This window comes from Monodelphis domestica, chromosome 3 (genome assembly GCF_027887165.1).
Source record: "Monodelphis domestica isolate mMonDom1 chromosome 3, mMonDom1.pri, whole genome shotgun sequence".
NCBI lineage: Eukaryota > Metazoa > Chordata > Mammalia > Didelphimorphia > Didelphidae > Monodelphis > Monodelphis domestica.
In genome coordinates this window covers 2,608,447-2,628,849 of record NC_077229.1, presented here as the reverse complement: position 1 = coordinate 2,628,849, position 20,403 = coordinate 2,608,447, and the positions used below count along the sequence as shown (strand labels likewise).

Sequence of the window (20,403 nt, the reverse complement as noted above, 5' to 3'; positions counted from 1 at the left end):
GGGGGAGGCTTGTCCCTTAGGGGGATCCGTGCTTACCTGCTCTGGGGTATCTTCAACATCAATCCATAGAGAAGACATCCCCTTAGGCTATCATAGGTGGCCCATTTCTCAGAAACCCCAATTTTCAAAGATAGCCTCTCAGTGGGGGTATCTCTCTCCTTTTACCTCACGGCAGCCATATTTCCTCTCTCCCTTCAACTCCTCCATTCCCTGTTATCAAACCCTCCTTATTCCCTGATACCTCTTCAATCCTCTACAATTCCCTTTAATAATAACAGTACCTTACTTTTTTTGAGGTAAATGTTTTAGCAATTGCTAGGTTATGTGAACATGCAAGCAACCTGTTTCCAAATTATGATAATGATTGGAATTGGAGTATTATTGATATGAGTGGAATTTTTTGTCCTTTAAGAAGAAAATAACCATATATATTATACTTTGTTTTTATTGATTTTGCTGCTTAGTCTGTGCATGCGTATTTCTAAGTAATATCTTTTCCCTTGCATTTCTGAGGTTCCGATTAGCTTACAATTAAATGTCACATGTATAATCTAGTTATTTATAAGGGAAATATAATCTAAAATTTTAAATTAAATGTTAGGGCCTCGAGAATTTCTATATCTCCCGAAATAGAAGAATTTATTTTTCAATATGTTAGTTTAACCTGTAAGGGGGAAATGGGGTTAGGCTGGGAATTACCAAAATTTTTCTTAATGAAAGGATGTGTTCTGCGTTCAGGTCCCACACTTTAAGCAGGCATTACACACCCTGGGAGGCCATTCAGTGGAGGCCAGCTAGGAGAATAAAGGAGATGCCCATCACGTCACTGGAGAAGCAGACAGATTGGTCGAAACACTGATTCTTGAGTTTTAATTTGTTAGGTAAAGAGGAGGCTCACAGAGGATGGACCAATGAGAACGAGAGCTCCATCCTCAGGCCACTTCTGTACCTGGTGCCAGACCAGAGAGGCACAAAGACTCAGTAGGCTAGGACAGAAAAGCTCAAAGAAGCCTCCATAATAACCTACAAATGCTCGTCCCGTCTTTGGAGATGCTGAGACTGAAACAGCAGAGCACGAAGCTAAAGAAGCATGAATTGGGGGTTGCTCTTAGGATTAACTTGGATCCAACAGTGGATCGAGTGCTGGGCCTGGAGTCAGGGAAATTCATCTCCCTGAGTCAAAATTGGGCCTCAAACACATACGAACTGGGGAACCCTCTTTGCCTCCATTTCCTCATCTGTAAAATGAGCTGGAGAAAGAAACTGCAAATCACTCTAGTGTCTTTGCCAAGAAGATCCCCAATGGGATCACGAAGAGCCTGACTTGACTAAAAAATGACTGAACAACCAGGTGACCTTTAACATTCACCTCCCTCAGGATTCTCCAAACAATCTCCTGCAGTCTCTGTCTTCTGGCAAGCCAGGCCAGGCGTTGCCTTGCTTCTCCTGCCCTTGGTCTTCCTCTCCGTGGAATGGCCCCTGCAGGCTCCTCCTCAGAAATGCCTCAATGACAGATGAAGCCTCTGGAAGTTCTTATCAAAGAAAAGTATTGGGCTAAGATCTGGGGGTACCAATGGCACCGGGAGGGATGACAGCCCCAAAGTGCTGACCCTGAGTCCACTGCTTGCCAGTGAGGATCCCGTAGCACCAAGTCTTCCCAATAGACTGACTGACCGGGGAAGAAGCAGAGGTCATATCTAAGAAGCAGAGACCAGAAGCACAAGAACATATCTAAGTCCTCACACCATGTGATGGCAGGCAGGGAACCTTCAGCTACAAGTGGTACAGCCAGATCACGACTTCCGAAAAAGCCAGCTTCGAGGTGGCAAAGGGAGGGTCCACCCGGGTGAAGGCGCAAAGACCGACTCATGGACGGGGAAGAACAATTCACTGAACGCATCAAGAAGGGGATGAAATCTGGGATCAGCAGGGCCTGGGCTGCTGGGTTAGGGAGAAAAGAATGAGGCGGGATGACACAGCAGTTGATGAGCCCAAAATTCTCAACACAAATGGATGCACCAATCTGATCCAGCCTGGATTTGGGGCTTTTCATTGATAACACCAAAATTACAGGGCGGCCAACAGCAGTGGGCGCTGATGGCTTCATCGAGAGCTGATGTTGGGCTGGAAGACTTGGGCTGCCTCTCGGGACTGTAGAGGTGGTGGCAGCTACAGGGAAGGCAAATTGGCCTGGAACAGATTTTGTCTGGGTCTGTGGAGGGGAGCAGCTTCCTTTGGACTCCTTTAGGTCCCCAGAGGGTGGGATCCACTGAAACTCACTCAGAAAGTAGTCACATTAGGGGGCTCAGGAGCACCTTCTAAGGAATGTCCCAACACACAGACACCCCTCCCCCTGGGAGGCCCATCTGTACAATCTGGGGTTGGGATCAGGACACTGACTTAGCCCATCCCTCAGTATTCATCACAGAAAGGAGATCTGTTGATGATGACAATTGAAGACGCCAGAATGGAAAGCGTGGAGCCAGGATGCACAGGATGCTCCCACACCGTCTCCTGTAGGAATATAAGTTAGGGATAAGTCTGGTTTTCTAGGATTAGTTTAAAGAAAGGCATTTTCAGATAAGCCCTGGGAAAGGATTCTGGGTAAGAAAGGGATTGTGGGAGTCAAAAATGGAAAATAACTGAACTTCACTTCCTTCTTGGATTTCATCTGAGCTGGAAGTAGGTCTTGTCTCTCTGCCTACATTTCTATCAAGCCGAAGGAGGGGTTTTGCTCTAAGAGATTCTCCCTGGATTGTCAAGATTTCGTGGAGAAATCTTTGGTATATAGGTAGAGGATTTATTTGGAGAAAACTAATTTTTCCCTAAGTCTAAAGATCGTCTGCCAGTGGTCCAGCTGCTAGAATTCCTTTTGGCTAAGGTAATCCAAAGCTTTCCATCTATAACTTTGGGTTACTTAGTACGGCAGCCGAACCCAGGGGTTTTCCCTTTCCTTAATAATTACTGATGGGAAGATTAGGTTAAGTCAGATGGCTTGGGAAAGGGTTTTAGGCAGGACCCAGAGAAGAGAAAGAAGGCTCCCCTTAAGCAGGGGACTTAGTAGTTGGGCAGAGGTAGTCTGAAGAGTGTCAGGGCCATACCTACCAGTTTCCTTCATTCCACGTATTAAAATAAACTTTGTTTCCATAATGCAAGGGTTTGGTGCTTAACTAGCCCTGAGGAGTTCCTCGGTGGGTTATAACAACTAACATCCCTCTGGGACACTTCCACATTATACCCTCACTGTGATGAGAAAGAGAGGTTCATTCAAGGAGGTCACAGGGGTGGGGGGAGAGTGGGGGTCCCACAAGGAGCACCAGGACAAGTCACCACCCTCCTGCTGTCAGCAGCATAACACAGTCCAAGCCAGGTGAAGTGGCTGCTGTGGCCGGAGGATGTGGAGCCTTGCCATTAGGGCTGCTCGACACTCTCTTCCATCACCAGAGAGGGAAGGTGACTTGGATCCTGGGGGCCTGGACCTTTCCTGCACCCTCCTCCTCTAAGAATGTGAGTGGGGGCCACACTATCCCATGCTTGGCCAAGACTGGGGCAGGTCCTGCTGCAAGCATCCCAGCGTGCTGAGTCTCCAGCTTAGCAGCTTCCTTGTTCTTGGAGAGCCTTCCCCCTCTCTTCATCTTGCCCATCAGAAATAAAAGTCACAAGGAATGAGACCTTAAATGGGCTTTTACGACCCCACCCGGGAGCTCCCTGATACCTTCAGCCACGTTGGCTACTATTGAGGTCAGCTCTGAAAGAGGAAGGTCTCTGTGGCCCTCAGGGCGAGCTCTAGAACCTCGGTTGGAACAGGAGCAGCTGCTTTTCTTCAGACACCCCTGGTGAAGGCGAGTGTGTTGAGTAGGGGGCTGCTACTTAGGGCACATGCACAGGCAGCAGAGCCAAGCCAGAGGGATCAGAGTCACCAGATTGGGAAAGTCTCCCCCAACCCCAGCTCTAGTTGTGGTCTTGATTCCCCAGTTCACTCGAGACCACCCCTGTAGAGGTAAATTGGGGCCCCGGGCAATGCGAGACCCCCAAACTCCCTTCCATGTGGTTCACAGCATCCTTAGGATGCACAGAGGATGCCTCGTTTAACTCTCAGAGTTGAGTCCTGTGGAGCACTGGCCCATTTCATGCTGAAGAAGCTTCTTTGTTAGGGTGAAGCGGCCTGCCTGACAGGAGCCTTCACCTGAGCTGACTGACCTCATCCCAGAGAAGCAGGAAGTATGACTGCTGTCCTCAGTCACTTGGATATCCTGAGGCTTGAGTGGTGCAGCTAGAGGAGAGAGACAGGGGACATCCCCTTTCTGCCCAACATCCTCAGGCCAGCTGTGCCACTCTGGCATGGCTTTTCACCCATTGTAGCCCCAAGAGTCTGTGACAAGGTGGCTCCTTGGATCCCGTCTTCCCTCCAGCTCTGAGTGACTGATCCTTCACTCCAAGCCTGGGTGACTGACTGCCCTCTTCAGTCTTTCCCCCCTCTATTTAAAGATCTTTTCCTCTTGTGTCACCTCCCCTAAATTTTACATCTACCAATCACGGCAGACGCTTTTCTCCAGGACTGCCCACTCTTTAGTTCTCACCTTCTCTGGTTAGATTTTATCTTTTTGGGTTACTTAAATCCTCTTTTGTAAAGTTCACCTTTTGTAGTTACTTAACACCTTTTTGTAGTTAAAATCTAAAAATAGATTGTAGCTTACAGTTCTAGCTTCACTAGAAAGGAAGAGCTAAGTATCTTCATTGTTACAATCAGGAGATTAGCCAAATCCAATCTTCACACCAGGAATTTTGGCCAAAATAACAGAGCTAAAATTGGCAATCAGATAGACCTGTTACTTATGCAACTAGGGGAAATGAGGTGAAAGGGTCCAGGTGTATTAGGTGTACTTTTGTTAGGTAGTTTATGGCCATATGGGGAGCAATACGGTGTCCCTTCCCCCCTCCCACCAGACTGTTATTCTCTTCGGTTGGAGTCAAGCTGGGATTCAGACTGAGTGAGTTGACTGAAACTTTACAGATAACTCACTCTAAATCGTTAGACACAGGGTTTACTTTAAGGAAGGAGGGGGAAGAAGGCTGGATAGGAGAGAGGGTGAGGATGTTCCCTGATCTATAATCAATCCTAAATGAGTAAACAGAATTAGATGGTCTTATAAGAGGGATGTTGTTAACAGTTCTTAAAGGTCTTCAGAGAGAAAAAACAGTAACCGAAAGCCCAGAAATCTCCTGAGCTCTTCCTCCCAAAGGTCTCAGGAAAAAAGTTCCCAGCAGCAATTTGTGTCCCTCTGCTTGACTGCCTTCTCCAGCTCACATCCTCCCCGGGATCTCTGAGCTTCCATTCATTGCATCTGTTTCTCCAGGCTTTGGCAGCATTACTCTCTCCTACAGAGGGGTCAGGGCAGCCTCCTCCTAGCCCAGAGAAAGGAGGCGTGAAGCCCTCCCATCAGGTGAAACCCAAATCCAGAGTGCCAAGCTCAACGGGCCTGACTGGTCACTCCAGAGCCCACTGGTTAGAGTCTAAGAGTGTTCAGGCACGAGAGCAGATAGACAGATAGACAGACAGACATAGACAGACAGACACAGACAGACAGTGCTGGACAGGGCTGCAGACTTAGAGGGCTGCTGCCCAGAGATGGCCCTCAGCAGATTCCACCTTCTGTGTGCTTCTAGCTTATGCCTGCTGCAGGAGTCTGGGCTGGATGACTCCAATTTGGCCTGACTTAGTGGGTTATATTAGCAGGAAGTAAGACAAAATCCTGGGGTGTATGGGGTGCTCAGGGAGGGGTAATATCTCTGGTATGGGGGGGCTTGTCATGCCCTCCTAGGGCAGCTCTCCAGTCTCTGACCCTCACCTGACACCCAGCTCTCACTTGTGGTTCCTAGTAGCTGCTAGCATGAGGCAGCGGCCACACCCTGGGCAACGACTTCGACAGGCCGGCTAAACCTTGTGAGGGTAACCATTGGGTCATCGTGGACCCCTGGTGAAATAGGGCTTTGCTCACCCAGCATGTGAAGACTGCTTCCATGGAAGAGGCGGAAGAAATCAACAAGAAGGTTCAACGGCTGAGATGGCAACGCAGCAAGGCACTGTGGAGTGCTCAGGGTGTGTTGGAGCACAAAAGACAACGCGGCCACCCAATGCAGCTGAGGAAGTCTCCAGGTGTAACGACTCTTTGTGCCACTGGACCCAGGCTTCCAATGCCGAGAGAGGGGGACTGTCTCTGTGCATCGACTTTTCCACTTAAATCTCCTTCACACACAAGTGTCTTTGTGCACACTCATCTACATCACAGATGAAAGCGCACAAAGACAATCGTCATCCTCGGTTACCGAGAGACTACTACTAAGACAAAATCCACCTGGAGTCACATGACTAGACGCTGCTGCCAGTCAGTGGTCAGTGAAGGAACTGCAGCTCACTCTGCTCAGTTCAGCAATGGGGCACTTCCAGGCCCCCAGCATGGCCCGCGGAAGCCCCTGTGAAGATACCTCCGAGACGTGACTCCCTGTCCGAGGAGGTCGGGGCAGAGCTTGGCCCCGGGTTCCCCCAGCCAGGCACCTTCTCCGTGATGTTGGCTCCTCTCCCAAGAGCTCCTGGGCCAAGGGAAACTGAGTCACTGCTGTGAGGGGATGCTGTGGACCCCTGGGCTCACCCTCCACTCCACCAGTCATGGTTCTCAAAGCCAATTGATGCCAATTGATGCTGGGGAGCAGCGGGAGGTGCTTTGTGAACAACAGGAGGGGGGCAGTTCTAGACCATGAAGAGGAATTGTGTTCGCCCGTTGGGGACCCAAAGGAGGGGTGACGTGGGGGAGGGACCCCCAGAGGGCTCCCCAGGACTTTTCTGTGCTGTCTCAGGCGAGCTCAGGGGGAGGGAGAGGAGGGGCTCTCCTTAGAGTGCGTGGAAGCGGCTCCGCAGATCATCTGATGGAGGCAGCCGTGAAGGAAATGGGACCGTCGAGCTCTGAGATCTCCTTTCTCACCACTTAGCCCTAGTTCGGCGGAAACTGCAGAATCTGTTCTTGTACTCGGTTGGCCCTTCTGCATCGTTACCGGAACTGCCGGGTCAGTGCCTTAGTTCAGACCGGTCAGGCCGCTTTGTGCCTCAGTTTACCTCTGTTCACAATTGCTCATGGCCGCTTGCACTGTTCACATGGTACCTTCCTGCCGTCCCCCTGGATGAAGGCGTCCCAGAGGGGCAGTGAGACTTCCCGGCCCTAACGGGGCCACCCAGGGCTCTGGGAATCCGGGCCTCCATAGCTAGGCAAGCCGGATCCCAGCAGCCCACGAGGCCCTTCCGCCCTTCCACGCCCAAAGCGCTCCTCTCCTGCCTTCGGGACGGAGGGCCAGTGGGGCCTCCCATTCCGGGGCTGAGACCCCCTCGCACTCCGCTCTCCATCCTGCGTAGAGGAGAGGATGCCGGGACTCCCTCCCCAAGCTGCGGCCAAGGCCTTCCACGCCCCCTTTGCAGCAGGGCCCCCACGTGACCCCCGGACTGTGACAGGAGCTGCTGGAAGGTCCGCCCCTCGCCAGGTTCGCCCCGCCCTCTTCAGCCCCCAAAGGGACTCTGTATGACAGCAAGGCTGGCCTCCTCCCCCCCTCCTTGGCTCCCTATTGCCTCCGCGGTCAAAGACAAAATGCCGTTCGGTGCTCGAAGCCCTTCAGGACTAGCCCGTTCCTTCCTTCCCAGTTTCGCTCTCGGTCCTTCCTCGCTGACAACTACTCTCTCTGGGCCTGGAGCTAGTAGGAGCGTGGGCGGAGCGAGAGGGGCGTGGCCAGAGGGCGGCCCACAGGGGGCGTGGCCAGAGGGCGGCCCAAAATACGGGGCTTTCTCCTTTTCTCCTTTTTCTGCCTGTGGCTCTCTGCTATCCTCCTGCCGACCCCCCCCCCCCCCAGGTCTGTCTCGTCCCCACTCGGCTGGCTGTCAGGAGCCGCCACGCCCACATTTCTGTTCCGAAAGCGGGGGGGGGGGGGGGGGGAGGGGAGGAGAAGAGAATATTCGCCTTCCCCCCCGCCGAGCTGTTTTAGGAGCCAGAAGAGCTGGGAACGGGGGACGCCGGAGGCCCCGGAGCCCTTCCCGAGAGTCTTCCCGAGAGCCGAGAGACCGGAGCACCCTCAAGTGAGCAGGCAAGCACAGGCTTAAGCGGCCCAAAGACCCGCGGGGGCGGGGCTCACACTGGAGGACCCTAAGGCAGGCTCTGGAGAGCGGAGGGGGGCGGCCAGCCGCACCGGGCAATCTAGCCCTTGAAGCGGCGGCGCAGAGGCCTCTGGGAACCCGGAAGTGAAGATCGTACCGGGTTACCCCCGCCCCCACTTCCAAAGCTTTTCCCGCCGCGGCCCCGTAGCGGGCCGTAGAGCTCCCTCCGCCCCGCGACTCGAGCCTCGGTAAGGAAGAGTGGTGGCGGGGACCGCGGAAAGGAGGAGGCCGCGAGGGGAGGGGCCGGAGGGAGGGGAACCTGGGGGAGGGCGGGAGGCAGAGCGCCGGACTGAGTTCGAATCCTCCCTTAGAAGAGTCCCTCCGGGGCAGATCCCTCCCGCCTGGGCCGCCGGGAGCCCCTCCCCTCCCCCCAGGCCATGGACTCAGCAGCTGGGCGGGGCTGGCTGGGCCGGAGCGGAGCCTGACTGGCAGCGCGAATTTCCTGCGGGGTACAGTGTATCCCGGGCTACTCTGGAGTCTGACAGGGGTCGGCTGTGACCTCCGGCTTCCTCTTCGGGATCTTCTTTGCTTCTTAAACGTCCTGCCTGGAGTGGGACTGCCGGGGAGGAGGGCCTTCCCCACCGGGAGGACTGCCTGGGCCTCTGGGGAGCCCCGCGGAGAGTGCGGGGCCGGCATGGGGAGGGCCTGGGTCCCAGTCTGGCCTCAGACCCTTCCTGTGCTCTTAGCGGCTCCCCCTTTTGTCTCTGAACCCCGAGCCTGGCCTGGCCCCCCGGAAGGGCTTCCTGGCTGCAGGATCTCCCCCTGGAGCACTGGGAGGGACCCCCATGCCCTTCCCCCAGCCTAGGGGGCCTTCAGCAAGTACTTGAGGACTTCTGGGATGGGAGAGCTCCGGGGGTCCGCCTGCAGCCCCTCCCCCTCCCCTGAGAGCTGGCTTTGGCTTTGGGCCAGTTTCTTGTCGGATTGGACCCACCTCGGCCTCTTGGCCACATCCAGGCCCCTTTCCTGGGTCTCCCCTTTTCCCCTCCCCCCACAGCACTGACACTCCCCTCACCAGCTTGATTCTCCTGAAGTGGTTCAAACCCCCCTCCAGAACCCCCAGAAGGCCCCTCCTTGTGGACCTCCCATTCTCTCAGTACCTCCCATGGGGCCCTGCTCTCCCCCAGGAGCTCTCTGCTGCCCCCACCTTCCTCAGCCTGTATCTGGGCAGTCTGGGGGAAGCTTAGGGGAGGGTCCCTTGGATGGTGGGGGAGGGAAGGAGGCACTGCATGGAGGGGGAGGGGGGCTCTCTGCTGCCCAGACTGGTGGGGGATGGCTCAGGGGGAATCCCAACCCTGGGGTGCATTCTAGAGGGAGAGAGGGGCCATTGCAGGGGCCCAGGGATCCCTGACCCAGGTGTCCTGACCCCCAGTTCCTGCTTAGAGCTTCCTCTGGGCTGCCCTCAGACCCAGCCCTCTGAGGATCCCTGAGCTCTGCCTTCCTGCCTGGGACCCTCCCTGAGCCAAAGCCCTTTCCTGGCCCCTTCTTTGGCCCCCTGGCCCTTGGGCTGGTCCCCATCAGGGGACCCTTTAGGGATTCCCAGCCTCAGCTGTGCCAGAGGGTCCCAGGAGCCCTTCCCCAGAACACTTGAGTCTCCCCAGGGTGCTGCCCTCCCTGCCAGGAGCTCTGGTGCCCCCTGAGCCTGCCCAGCCCCTCCCCAGGCTCCCCCTCAGCTGCCCCTTCACACCCTCTTCTCTTCCCAGGCTCCCCCCTGAGCACAGGCTGCCTCTTTCCTGTATTTCTCCCCTTCAGTGACTCATTTTACTCTTTTACTGTCTCTGCTTTAATGAACCTAAACCGTTCACAGGAAAAGCTGCTGGGCGGCTCCTTTCCTTGGCCTGAAGGGCTGACCTGAATTTACTCGTCTGCCGTATTCTCAGTAAACCTGAACCGATTCAAGGTTCTCCCTTATTGTGTCCAAACTCCTCATTTAACCCTGGCAGAGACGAGGCCGGGAAAGCTGGAGGAGCTTCAGGGGGGACTCACTGGGGCTGCTTTGCTGCCTCCACAGGGAGCCTGGAGTGCCCGGATGGCCTTGGAGAGGGACAGACTCGCAGCCCAGGTAAGTGCATTCCAGCCCCAGATGGAGCCCCCTCAGCCAGGGAGGCCCTTCCCTGGCTCTGACCAAGAGGGCGGGGAAGCTGCTGCCTCCTTCCTGCTGGGCCACGTCTGTCCCCACATCCCAGGCAGGAGGACCAGCCCTTCCCGGCTCTCTCCCCGGCTTTGGGAGTGATTTCTGGGCCCTCGGGCAGCTCAGGCCCCAAGAGCTCCCCCCAGGCGCTGCCTCCCTTGTTGGATTTCTCCCTGGACACAAGTGAGCGCCCAGGACGGCCATCGACTCCTCCTTCTTCTTCCCTGTCTGGGCATCCTGTCTTTGCTCTCTGCTCTCCCAGCGACACTCACACCCTCTTCCTCTGCTTCTTTTCACCTGATCCCTCTTGAGTCTGGCCTGGAGCCAAGCCTGAAGATGTTCCCTGGTCTTTACCATCCTTAGGAAAGACTTTGTCCCCTGCAGCTGCTCACTGGCTTCTGCCTCAAGCCCTCCAGTCTTCCTGGAGCTTCCTTCCAGCTCCTTCCTCTCTCCCACTTCTTAGTCCAAGTCAGCCAGGCTGGAGGGAGACCCTGTGTGTGCCTGGCACTGCTCAGCCCAAAGGAGGGAAGAAGCCGTCGGCCACCCTCCAGCCCCCCCCCACCCCACCCCAGTCTGACCCAGGAGAGCCCTCAGCAGCCGAGTCCAAACAAGCTCTCTTGGGGCCGGATGGAGGCCGGCATTGTGGGAGGGAAGCTCTCAGGTTCTGGGTTGATCATTGGTTCCTGAGGGGAGGATTCAGCTGGGACTCAAAGGAAGCTCCGAGGCCAGAGAGAGGAGGGAGAACCTTCCCTGCAGGGACACAGACGACCTGGACACAGACCCTGGAAAGGCCCGGAATCAGACCGTGGAAGGTCTTGGCCAAGGATCAGCCCAGTGTCCCTGGGTCAGAGGAGGAGGAGGGAGGTGTGAGGGGAGAGGAAGGGGCTGGAAGGTCAGTATAAGCCAGTGAAGCCTGTTGTAGGAATGGTCGGGGTCCTTGCCAGGGACAGCCTGAATCAGGCAGCTGGGGAGGCCCCAGAGAGCTCCCTGTGGCTTTTGTATCCACTCCAGGGTGTGACCCCCTCCCTGGCCTTCTGCTGAGCTCCCTGACCAGAGAGAGTCCGAGGAGTTTGGGGGAGCCCAGGACAGGCCCTCACACAGAAATGGGGCCTTTTTCTCAGAAGAGGAGCTGTTTGTACCAGGGCCTGCAGCTGGGTCCATTCCTTCTCTGTTCAGTAGAATTCCTCCCTGGTCTAGTCCTTCCTTTGTTGGACAGGCTGGAGAGAAAGCGGTGAGTTTCTGGAAGGCCTGGAAGTTTTCTGTGCAAATAGGCTTCGGGAGGTTCTGAGGGAGACATCCTGGCCTTGTCCCCAAGGCATCCTGCTCAGTGGCAAAGAATGGGATACAGACAGACTGGAGTGCTTTGTGTCCTCCTATAAATCTGCTTTCAGCCATCTGTGTAATAACACTGGGGTAAATGTTCTTATTCTCCACATCTCACAGGGGAGGAAACTGAGGCAAACAGAGGTTCAGGTTCTGTGCAGAAGTTGTTCTGTTTTAAGGAATCAAAGTTTTCCATTTTTTTTGGTAATTGCCTCTATCTTGAGTTTAGCTAAGCACTTGTGCCCTTGAACTGCAAAGTAAAACACCCCTGAGGCACCCTCTCACGCCTGACAATTTGGCTATCATGCCAGAAAAAGGACATGCTCATGTCAGAGTTGTGTGAAAGCTGTGACGCTCATGCATAGTTGGTGGAATTGTCATCTATTGATTGACCATTTGGAACATTGACCAAAAAGCTTTCAAACTGTGCATACCCTTTGATCTAGGCATGTATCCAAGAGATCCTAACAGGAAGAAAGAACCTATTGATACAAAGATATTTATATAGCAGGTCTTTTTGTGGTAGCAGAGAATTGGAAATAGAGGGACATTCATTAACTGGGGAATGGCTGAACAAGTTGTGGTGTGTGATTATAGTGTAACCATCAGGCTATGAGGAATAATAGGCAGCACATTTCAGAGAATCCTGGGAGACTTCCATGAACTGTTGCAAAGTAGGAGCAGAAGCAGGAGAACATGTTATAGGTAACAGCAACGCTGTGTGGTCAGAAGCTGTGAACGCCTCGGCTGTTCTCAGCAGTTCAGGGTTGTAAGACAATCCCAAAGGACTCGTGATGAGAAAAACCATCCTGGTCCAGAGAGAACTGATGGACTCTGAGTTCAGACCAAAATGCGTTTCCCTTTTTTCCAATTTTCTTTGGTTTGATATTTGTTCCACAAATGACTAAAAAGGAAAAATATTTCACATGATTGCTCAGGTAAAGTCTAGATCAGATTGCTCACTCCGGGAGACTATTTGGAACTCCAAAAAAAAAAATGAATGCATGAAGCTGTTTTTATCTGTAATCTGGGAGACAATAAATGATTATTCTAAATACATCTCCCTGTAGCAGTGAGATATGTATGAGCTGTTTCTCTCCTACCTTCTATCTTTAACTTTAAGCTCACATTTCCTTAAATCCCGTCTAGTAGAGTGTGGTGTCGGCTTATGCTCTGAGCCTCATTTCCTTCCAGGCTACATTCCAGTTTTCTTAGCAGTTTTTACCAAATAAGGAATTTTCTCCCAAATTGCTTGTTTGCCACTAGACAGGAGGTATTTTCTTTAGCCTGTCCCATTGCTTTACCTCCTTATCTTACCAGTCCCCCAGCTTTAGGATGACGGCTGACTCGTGATCTGGTCTGAGCTCTGGCCGTGCCGCTCCCCAGCTATCCTGGCTTCTTTTCATCATCTTCCTTGATATGGCTGATCTTTTGTTTTTCCAAAGTGAATTTTATTATGATTTTATCCAGTCTTGTCAGATATCCTCTTCCTCATGGCATTAGGGGTGAAATTACATTTTTTCTCCTGGATTTTATTTTTGGATTTGATACTCTTTTATTCGATCGAAAGCAACTTCTGTGAGGTTTCATTCGAGAAATTTTTGGGGACCAAAGTGTGGAGCTTCCCCTCTCTGAGGAGAGACGCTGAGGCTGCCATGGCTGCTGTTTCCAGAAAATCTCTGTTCTCAGTATTCCCATAAAGCATGGTCTTAGTGTTTCCTGTAGGGAGTGTGAAGAAGCTGGGACAAGCCAACCTTGTGCCCCATCTGCTGAGCTGATTCCCTCTTGGGAAGGAAGGGAGGGCTTTGCTTCAGAGAGGGGTGAATTGTAGAAACATTCTCCATCTTGTGACTCAGAGCTGGAGCTGGCTCAGTTCCCTTCTGTTCCTTTGTGTGCCTCGTCCAAATTCTGTCTGGGAAGGAGAGTTTAATTGGGAGATTTGGGAGAAATCTACATTTTAGTATTTGGGAATACTGGGAAACTGAACTGCCTATTTAGAGACCCTAAGCTAAGGCCCAAACTTAGGTTGACCAGAAACAGTCAGATTATGAGACTAATGAAAGGAGTTTTCTCCTGATTGTACATCTCAGGCATTCACTGGGTCTTATCTGCAAACCTGATCCATATTGATCAATCAGTTATTGCTTCTTTTTTCTTTTGATTGCTTAGAGATATTGAAAAGGAGTGGGACCCCTTTTCAGGGAACTTATGTCTCTTTCTCCCCTTGATTTCGATGTCCAGCCCTAAGCCCAGGAAAGGGCCTGGTCTTTATTGCTTAGGCAGTTGGCATGCATTGCTTTAATAAATTGATGTGCTCAGAAGAGCAGAGCTTTGATTTCTTAGGCATTTCATCATTCACTTCTCACAGTTAACCTCGTTATTTCTTCTATATTTACCTGGTAATTGTTATAATTAAAATTAATATATCTACCAGTTATTATTTTTCATAAGTTTTATTAATAGAAAAGGTAGATAAGCATAGATTTAAAGTCTCTTCCTTACTCTAAGTTCTGACCACATGTCACCTAACCTGCAAGAATCTAACTCTGTCCCTCACCTCTCTCCTCCAGCCCAGAGTCCCTGCCAAAAGACTCAGGTGGGCTCTGCCCACTCTCTTTTATTGACCTTCAGGGGCACAACACTGGCATGTGAAGAATGTTGATGAACCGGTCAGTAGCTCAGGAGGGGGAGGGTTTCAACTTCCCTTAACCCAAAATCTGGTCCCTGGCTCAAAGCTATCCCAGTCCTCCATGTGCCACACCATATTCTCTTTTCTCTAGGGTTTTAGTACATTGCTTTCTCTCCTGGTTTAGCTCCTATCTCTGACCAGTGATTCTCTGTCTTCTTTGCTGGCTTCTCCTCTAGATCTTGTAACAGTAGGGTTATGTTGAGGGAGTTCCTCCATCCTTGTCATTGGCCCACTACTCTTTCTCCCTTTGGACTTCTTTACTTGGTGATCTTATCACCTACCAGGGATGCAAGCTTAGAGTCTCAGATCTGCATTTTGTGCCCCAATCTCTGTTGACTTCCAGTCTTTCATCTCAAATTTCCTTATGGGGATTTCACACTAGGTGACCAGTAGACATCTTGTGCTCAGTGTGTCCCAAACATATTGTTCTGTCTCATCTAGACAGGACCCCCACCTTCTTGATAGCTGTATCCTCCTTGTCCCTCAGGCTCAAAACCAAGGCACACCCCTTGACTCCTCACTGTCCCTTACCTCCATATCCAATATGGCGCCAGGACCTGTCAGTTTCAACTTTGCAGCATCTCACCAATATGCCCCCTTCTGTCCTGTGTCATTGCCATCCTCCTGGTGGAGGCCCACATCACCTCCCTGCTGGACTATTAAGACAACCTGCTGCTGGATCTGTCTGCCGCAAGGTTCTTCTCACTCCAAGGCCTCCTCCATTCTCCCACCAGAGTGATTTTCATACAGCAGAGTTCTGATCGTGTCAGTCCCCTACTCCATGAACCCCAATGGATCCCTATTCCCTCCAGGATCAAATACAAACCATTGTTTGATGTTCAAAGCCCTCTTTCCCCTCTTCTTATTGATTACTCCCCAGTCTGTGTTCTTGGATCTAGGGAACCTGGCCTGCTGGATTCCTTCAGCTGCAGATTTTTTAAAAAATCTTTTACTTCTGTATCAGAATTGATGGTGAGCATCTGTTGTGATGTAGAAGATGACTAAGAGGTAGGCAGTTGGGGATGAGTGGCTTACCCAGAGTTACATTGGTAGGAAGGAGGTCATATTTGAACCCAGGACCTTCTGTCTCTAGTTCTAGTTCTCTATTCGCAGTCAACCAACAGCCTCAAAATGGAAAAATTTTGTGGTTTGTTTTTTTAACCCTTACCTTCCATCTCAGGATCATTTCTAACATACATAAGATACAGGATGAGGGCTTGGCAATCAGAGTTAAGTGACTTAGCCAGGATCACACTGCTATAAAGAAAGTGACTGAGGTCACATTTGAACCCAGGTCTTCCTGATTCCAGATCTGACACTATCCACCCTGTGATATGATTGTGTCTAGTTCCAGGCATTTTCATTAGCTTTACCTCATGTCTGGAATATTTTCCCTCCACATTTCAGATCACTGACCCCTTTAAGCTTCCTGTAAGTCCCAACTAAAGACTAAAAACTTGCTACAAGAAACCTTCCCTCATCCTTCTTAGTCAGAGTGCCTTCATTCTTTCCATTCTTCCCTATTCTTCAAGACAGAGCTTCCTTTGTGCCCATGTGTCTGTGTGTTGTCTCTCTCTCCTACTGGGCTGTGAACTCCTGGAGGACAAGGACTGTCTTTTACATCTTGGGGAATCTCCAGAAGGGCAGACCAAGTGCTGAATGTAGAGGGAATGGAAATGAAGGTTTCTAGTCCTTGAGTTGCCTGGTGTGTGTCTCCGTCTTCTCTGTATCTACCTCCTCTTCTTCTCTATTGTCCTGCAGTCCAACACAAGAAGCAGCCTCCTAGAGCAGATGGGACACCAGAAGATTCTTCCCGTGATCCCCTCTGTCTTCCCCTTTAGCCCTCCCAGGTTTCCTCCTTCCTTCCTTTCTCCTTGTCTGTAGTTTTTCAAAGAAGCCTCTTTCTGCTCTGTCTGATGTGCTTCTGCTGCTACTGTTGTCTTCAGGTATTCACTCCTGCATTCTGCTGCTTGGGATATTCAAGAAGCAAATGATCTCTTCACTTCAGGGTCTCTTCCTAAACATACTGCAGACTCCTCTTGATTTGTGAACATTAACTGTTCTAACACTGTGAAGTCTTACATTTGCAGGTGTTGGGAGTGAAATATAACCAAAGGGTAAATGAGGCAGCTCTCCAAGAAAGACAACCAAGGGAATGCTGCCTATCATTGAAAGGGGCCAGGAGCTTTCCTCTGTTAATGCTCCAAACCCTAAGCATAAGGCTAGATCTCATTGATAGGTTTGGGGGAGAACAGAACAAAGAACAGACAGAATAAGTAATCTTTATCATAGGATGGAGGGTTACCATTGGTTATAGAGCTGGGATAATAAGGGACACTGTGATTGATTGGAATAATCAATAATAAGGGGCCATCCCTCCTCCTCTCCTCAGACTAAGAAGAGATTCTTGTTTTAGGGTTGGGACCTAATCTAAGTTCGATTATTGCTCTCCAGGGGATATCCAAAATAAAATACCCAAGTCATCTTGGAAATATATGGTGGTTTAATCAATATATAGGGAAGAACTCAAGGAGAAAAGAGAGGGAAAGGGTATAGGATTTCTCCCGCCTGGCCTGTGCTAGGGAATGTTCAAAGTCCTCCGCCATAAGGTTTCTGAAGAAAATTAGAGACTTCTAAGTGGATAGTGTTTGGAAGGTAAAGGAGAAAAGAATCAGCCTAAACTCTGAGAGAGCTCAATTAAGATGCCTCACCTGAACTAGGCTACTCAGCTTCTCCCAGTACATATCAAGGAAAACTCACTGCCAAACTGGACAATAGCTGCCACCACGCCAAGATGCTGAAATGCTCAGCATGCTGCCAGCCAGAGCCACCTCTCTGCAGAAAGAGTGCCAGAGAGAGGAAGTGACGTGAAATATATAGACAGTTTTACATCACTTTCCTGTGTCTCACATGTACCAATGGTAGCTTAAGCTTGACTTAGGACAGCCCAGGGGTCCATCAGTTGTTTCTGATTTGTCATTTGCTAGCACATGTCTGTCATAGGCCATCCTCCTAAATACTTAATCCTTAAGTATGAGTGTAGACATTCCTGATTTTGTTAGACTAGGGTGGAGTAAGCTAAAGTTAAGAATGGGTCCAGTGCAAGGTCAGGGCTGTGACTTTGGGCAGCAACCCAGACATCTCTGAGATGGCTCAGTGGTTTAGAAAGACTAGAGCCGACTTCCTGGGGCTCTCCTGAATCTTCCAAGGCCAGTTAATGCATTGAAATGAGGCTGGAACAGTGATGAGGTACCTGACCAAGAGCTGGATTCTGCACTTCCCTATTATAGGCTAGCTGAGTCAGGAGGCAGAGAACCAGGACTCAGGCAGTTCCCAGAGAAAAGCAGTTACTGGTAAATAGATCAATAAGTAAATGATCTAAGATGACCTCAGCCTTCTCTGAGGATGGGTCACCTGGGCTGCATCCCGAGTCCTCGAACTCTGCGGAACACCTTCTCTCCTTTGTTGTGCCTTCCACAGTGTTATAAGTAAAGACTGATCTGGGGACTCATTACCAGATTGATGAGCATTTATTGGTAAAGAGAGAGGCAGAGAGTGAGAGAGGTCTCAGCCTTTCTAGATCTCCTCCTTGATTCAGCTTGCTCAGGCTGGGCTTACCAAAGATCAAGAGATCAGGAAAGCTCAGAGAGAAACACACAGCCCAGAGAGCCGCTAGTCAGTTCTGGGGCAGGTACAAAAGCCCCCTCTCCTGCCTTTTACCTTCTCCCCCCTAAGGTCCCCCCTCCATGGCTAGGGCTCTGGCATGTTGATGACTCTCATACAGACGCTGACTGCCCTGAGACACAGCAATAGGGCCACAGACATGTGACTGACACCTATATCCCACTGTGGGGCCCTGGGATCCAGGCTGCACTGGAGGTCCCCTAGAGATTTCCCTTCACACTCTAGAAACTCCTCAGCATCCTAGAGCTGCTCTTCTCAAGCCTCCATTGGGCTCTTACAGACTCGGCTTCTAGTGCTGGCTCTGACACTGACAAAGGGCAGGACCTTTGGGTTCCTCCCTTCTCTGTGGGTCAGTTTCCTCCTGTAACTGACCAGAGGTGGGCTCTTCCTTGTCATGTGACTTTCAGCCCTCTGTGCTCTGCCTTGGGCTGCTCTAGGAGGTGATGACGTTCAAGGATGTGGCTGTGGACTTCACTCGGGAGGAGTGGCGCCTCTTGTCCCCTCCCCAGAAGGAGCTGTACAAGGAGGTGATGCTGGAGAATGCCTGGAACCTGCTCTTTGTGGGTAAGGAGCCTCTCCCTGCTGCCCAAGTCTGCCATCCAAGGGAGAATCGCCCTCAACAGCAGGCAGGGTTGGGAGCAGTTTTCAGTCATGAGGAAGGGAGGAGGGCTGGTAAGGTGAGTCCCAGAGCCAGGGCCCTCCTGCTTCCTGGTTCTCCTGTAAAAGGACTTTGCATTGTGTAATGGGACCTTGGAGGCTCTCTTTGGGGCTCCTGAAGTCCAAAATCAAATGAGTGTTGGAGAATCTCAGATGTGGAAGTAATCTTAGAGGTGATCCTGTCTCTTGTCTTTAGGACCTGGAATTAGGTCTCCCAAGCCCATCTGAGAAATCTGTTCACAGGGTTTTCCTTCCACCCTCTTCCCCTCTAGGGTGGATCTACTATTGAGGATCTTTTTCTCTTTAACCGGCATAAACTTGTAACTCACAGCTGCCATGTGTCACCAGGAGAGATGGTTTGACCTTAGTCTTCCTTCCTATTGCACTAAGCCTCCAGCAGAGCCAGTGAGGAAGGGAGGCAAGGGAGGAAGCATTTATAATGACCTGCACTTGGTCCAGGGTTCTTTCAAAGGTTTTCTCTGTAATATTCTGGCACTTCTTCCTTACTTTCATCTTCCTAATTCAGTGACACAATTATACCCATTTTACAGATGAGGAAATAGATTCAATTAAATGGCTTGTTCTGTGGCACCCACGTAGGAGCTGTTTGTGGTGAAATGTAAAATGAGGCCTTCCTGCATCTAATCCCTGGCCCTAACCCCTTCTGGCTGCCTCTTATTTCCTGGTAATGGAAAACTGTGGTCTGAATCCAGCCCTTTCTGAAGAAAATGTCCTAAAACCTATCATTCTGGTTCCAGATTGGTTCCCTGAATTCACCTACTCCTCTCCCCACCCTAAATGCTGAGGAGACTCTCCTCCAGGATTCCCTGTAAGCCTCCTGAAGGCCCTGCTTGCCCTCCTCTGATTGAAAAGATGAATGGACTGGCATAGAGACAACATTGGGCCCAACGAGGATTGTTGGGTTCCCCAGGAGAGGAGGCAGAGACTTCCCAAGAGAAGAGTCCCTGAGGCTCAGAGAAGTGTCAGGGAGGGAGGAACAGGCAGGGTGATGGGACAAAATCCGATCTCTCTAGGTCCCTGTGTCTGGGGCTTCAGACTGACGCAGAACACTGACCCTTGGACCCAGTTTAGGAGTTTAGGAGTTTCTGCCAGAATGGATCAGAACATGGTGGGAAGGGGGCTGTTGCTCAATCAAGGTCCCCCAGCAGGGTAACAGGCACATCTTACCCTGGACTCCGCATTACAGATACTAAGAGATGAGAGCAGACTCCTATTGGAACCCCATGGACAAAGTCTCTGAGTGGAGTCACTGGACTCCCCAGCCTTTCCCTAAAGAGAACTCAGTGACGAGCTTCTCTCCATCCTCCTCCCTAACTATTCCCCATGCCCAGGGCTTCCAGCTCCCCCAGAAGACGTGATCTCTTCTTTGGAGCAGAGGGAAGTCCCATTGATGCTGGTGCAAGAAGACCTGAGGAGCTGCTGCCCAGGTATGAGAGAGGAAAATAGGTGTCGGAGAGCCAGGGTGACCAGAGACTTCTGTGTGGTGTGATGAAGCCAGGGCTAGATTTGGGGATAGGAGGACCTGCCTTGGAATTCTTTTTTTCAGAGGTTTTAGCAGAGGCTTCCTTGGCAAGTCACTGAACCTGTGAGCCTCAGTTTCCCTATCTGTAAGATGAGGCTGTTGGACTCCATTTCCTATCAGCTCCCTTCAGTGTTTTGGACTGAATGGCTTGGAAGTCTCCTATGGGGACCAGAAGGGCTGAACTT

General features: G+C 51.3%; 1 protein-coding gene and 1 long non-coding RNA gene across 2 annotated transcripts in view; one reads left to right on the top strand and one right to left on the bottom strand.

Moving 5' to 3' along the window:
• LOC100617201 (zinc finger protein 114-like) overlaps positions 1 to 20,087 on the top strand; it is an 89,430-nt gene extending 69,343 nt beyond the window's left edge. Inside the window, exons 3-4 of the mRNA XM_056820265.1 lie at positions 18,456 to 18,582; positions 19,434 to 20,087. Of these exons, the coding sequence (XP_056676243.1) occupies positions 18,456 to 18,582; positions 19,434 to 19,480 (174 nt within the window). The 3' untranslated portion in view covers positions 19,481 to 20,087. The remainder of the gene's footprint in view (positions 1 to 18,455; positions 18,583 to 19,433) is intronic.
• On the bottom strand, positions 430 to 7,797 carry LOC130457870 (uncharacterized). Its single transcript, XR_008917117.1, has 2 exons — positions 6,000 to 7,797; positions 430 to 2,514 (listed from the first exon to the last, which is right to left on the bottom strand). It is a non-coding gene; the product is annotated as an uncharacterized LOC130457870 (long non-coding RNA).
• Positions 20,088 to 20,403: the final 316 nt, after the last annotated feature.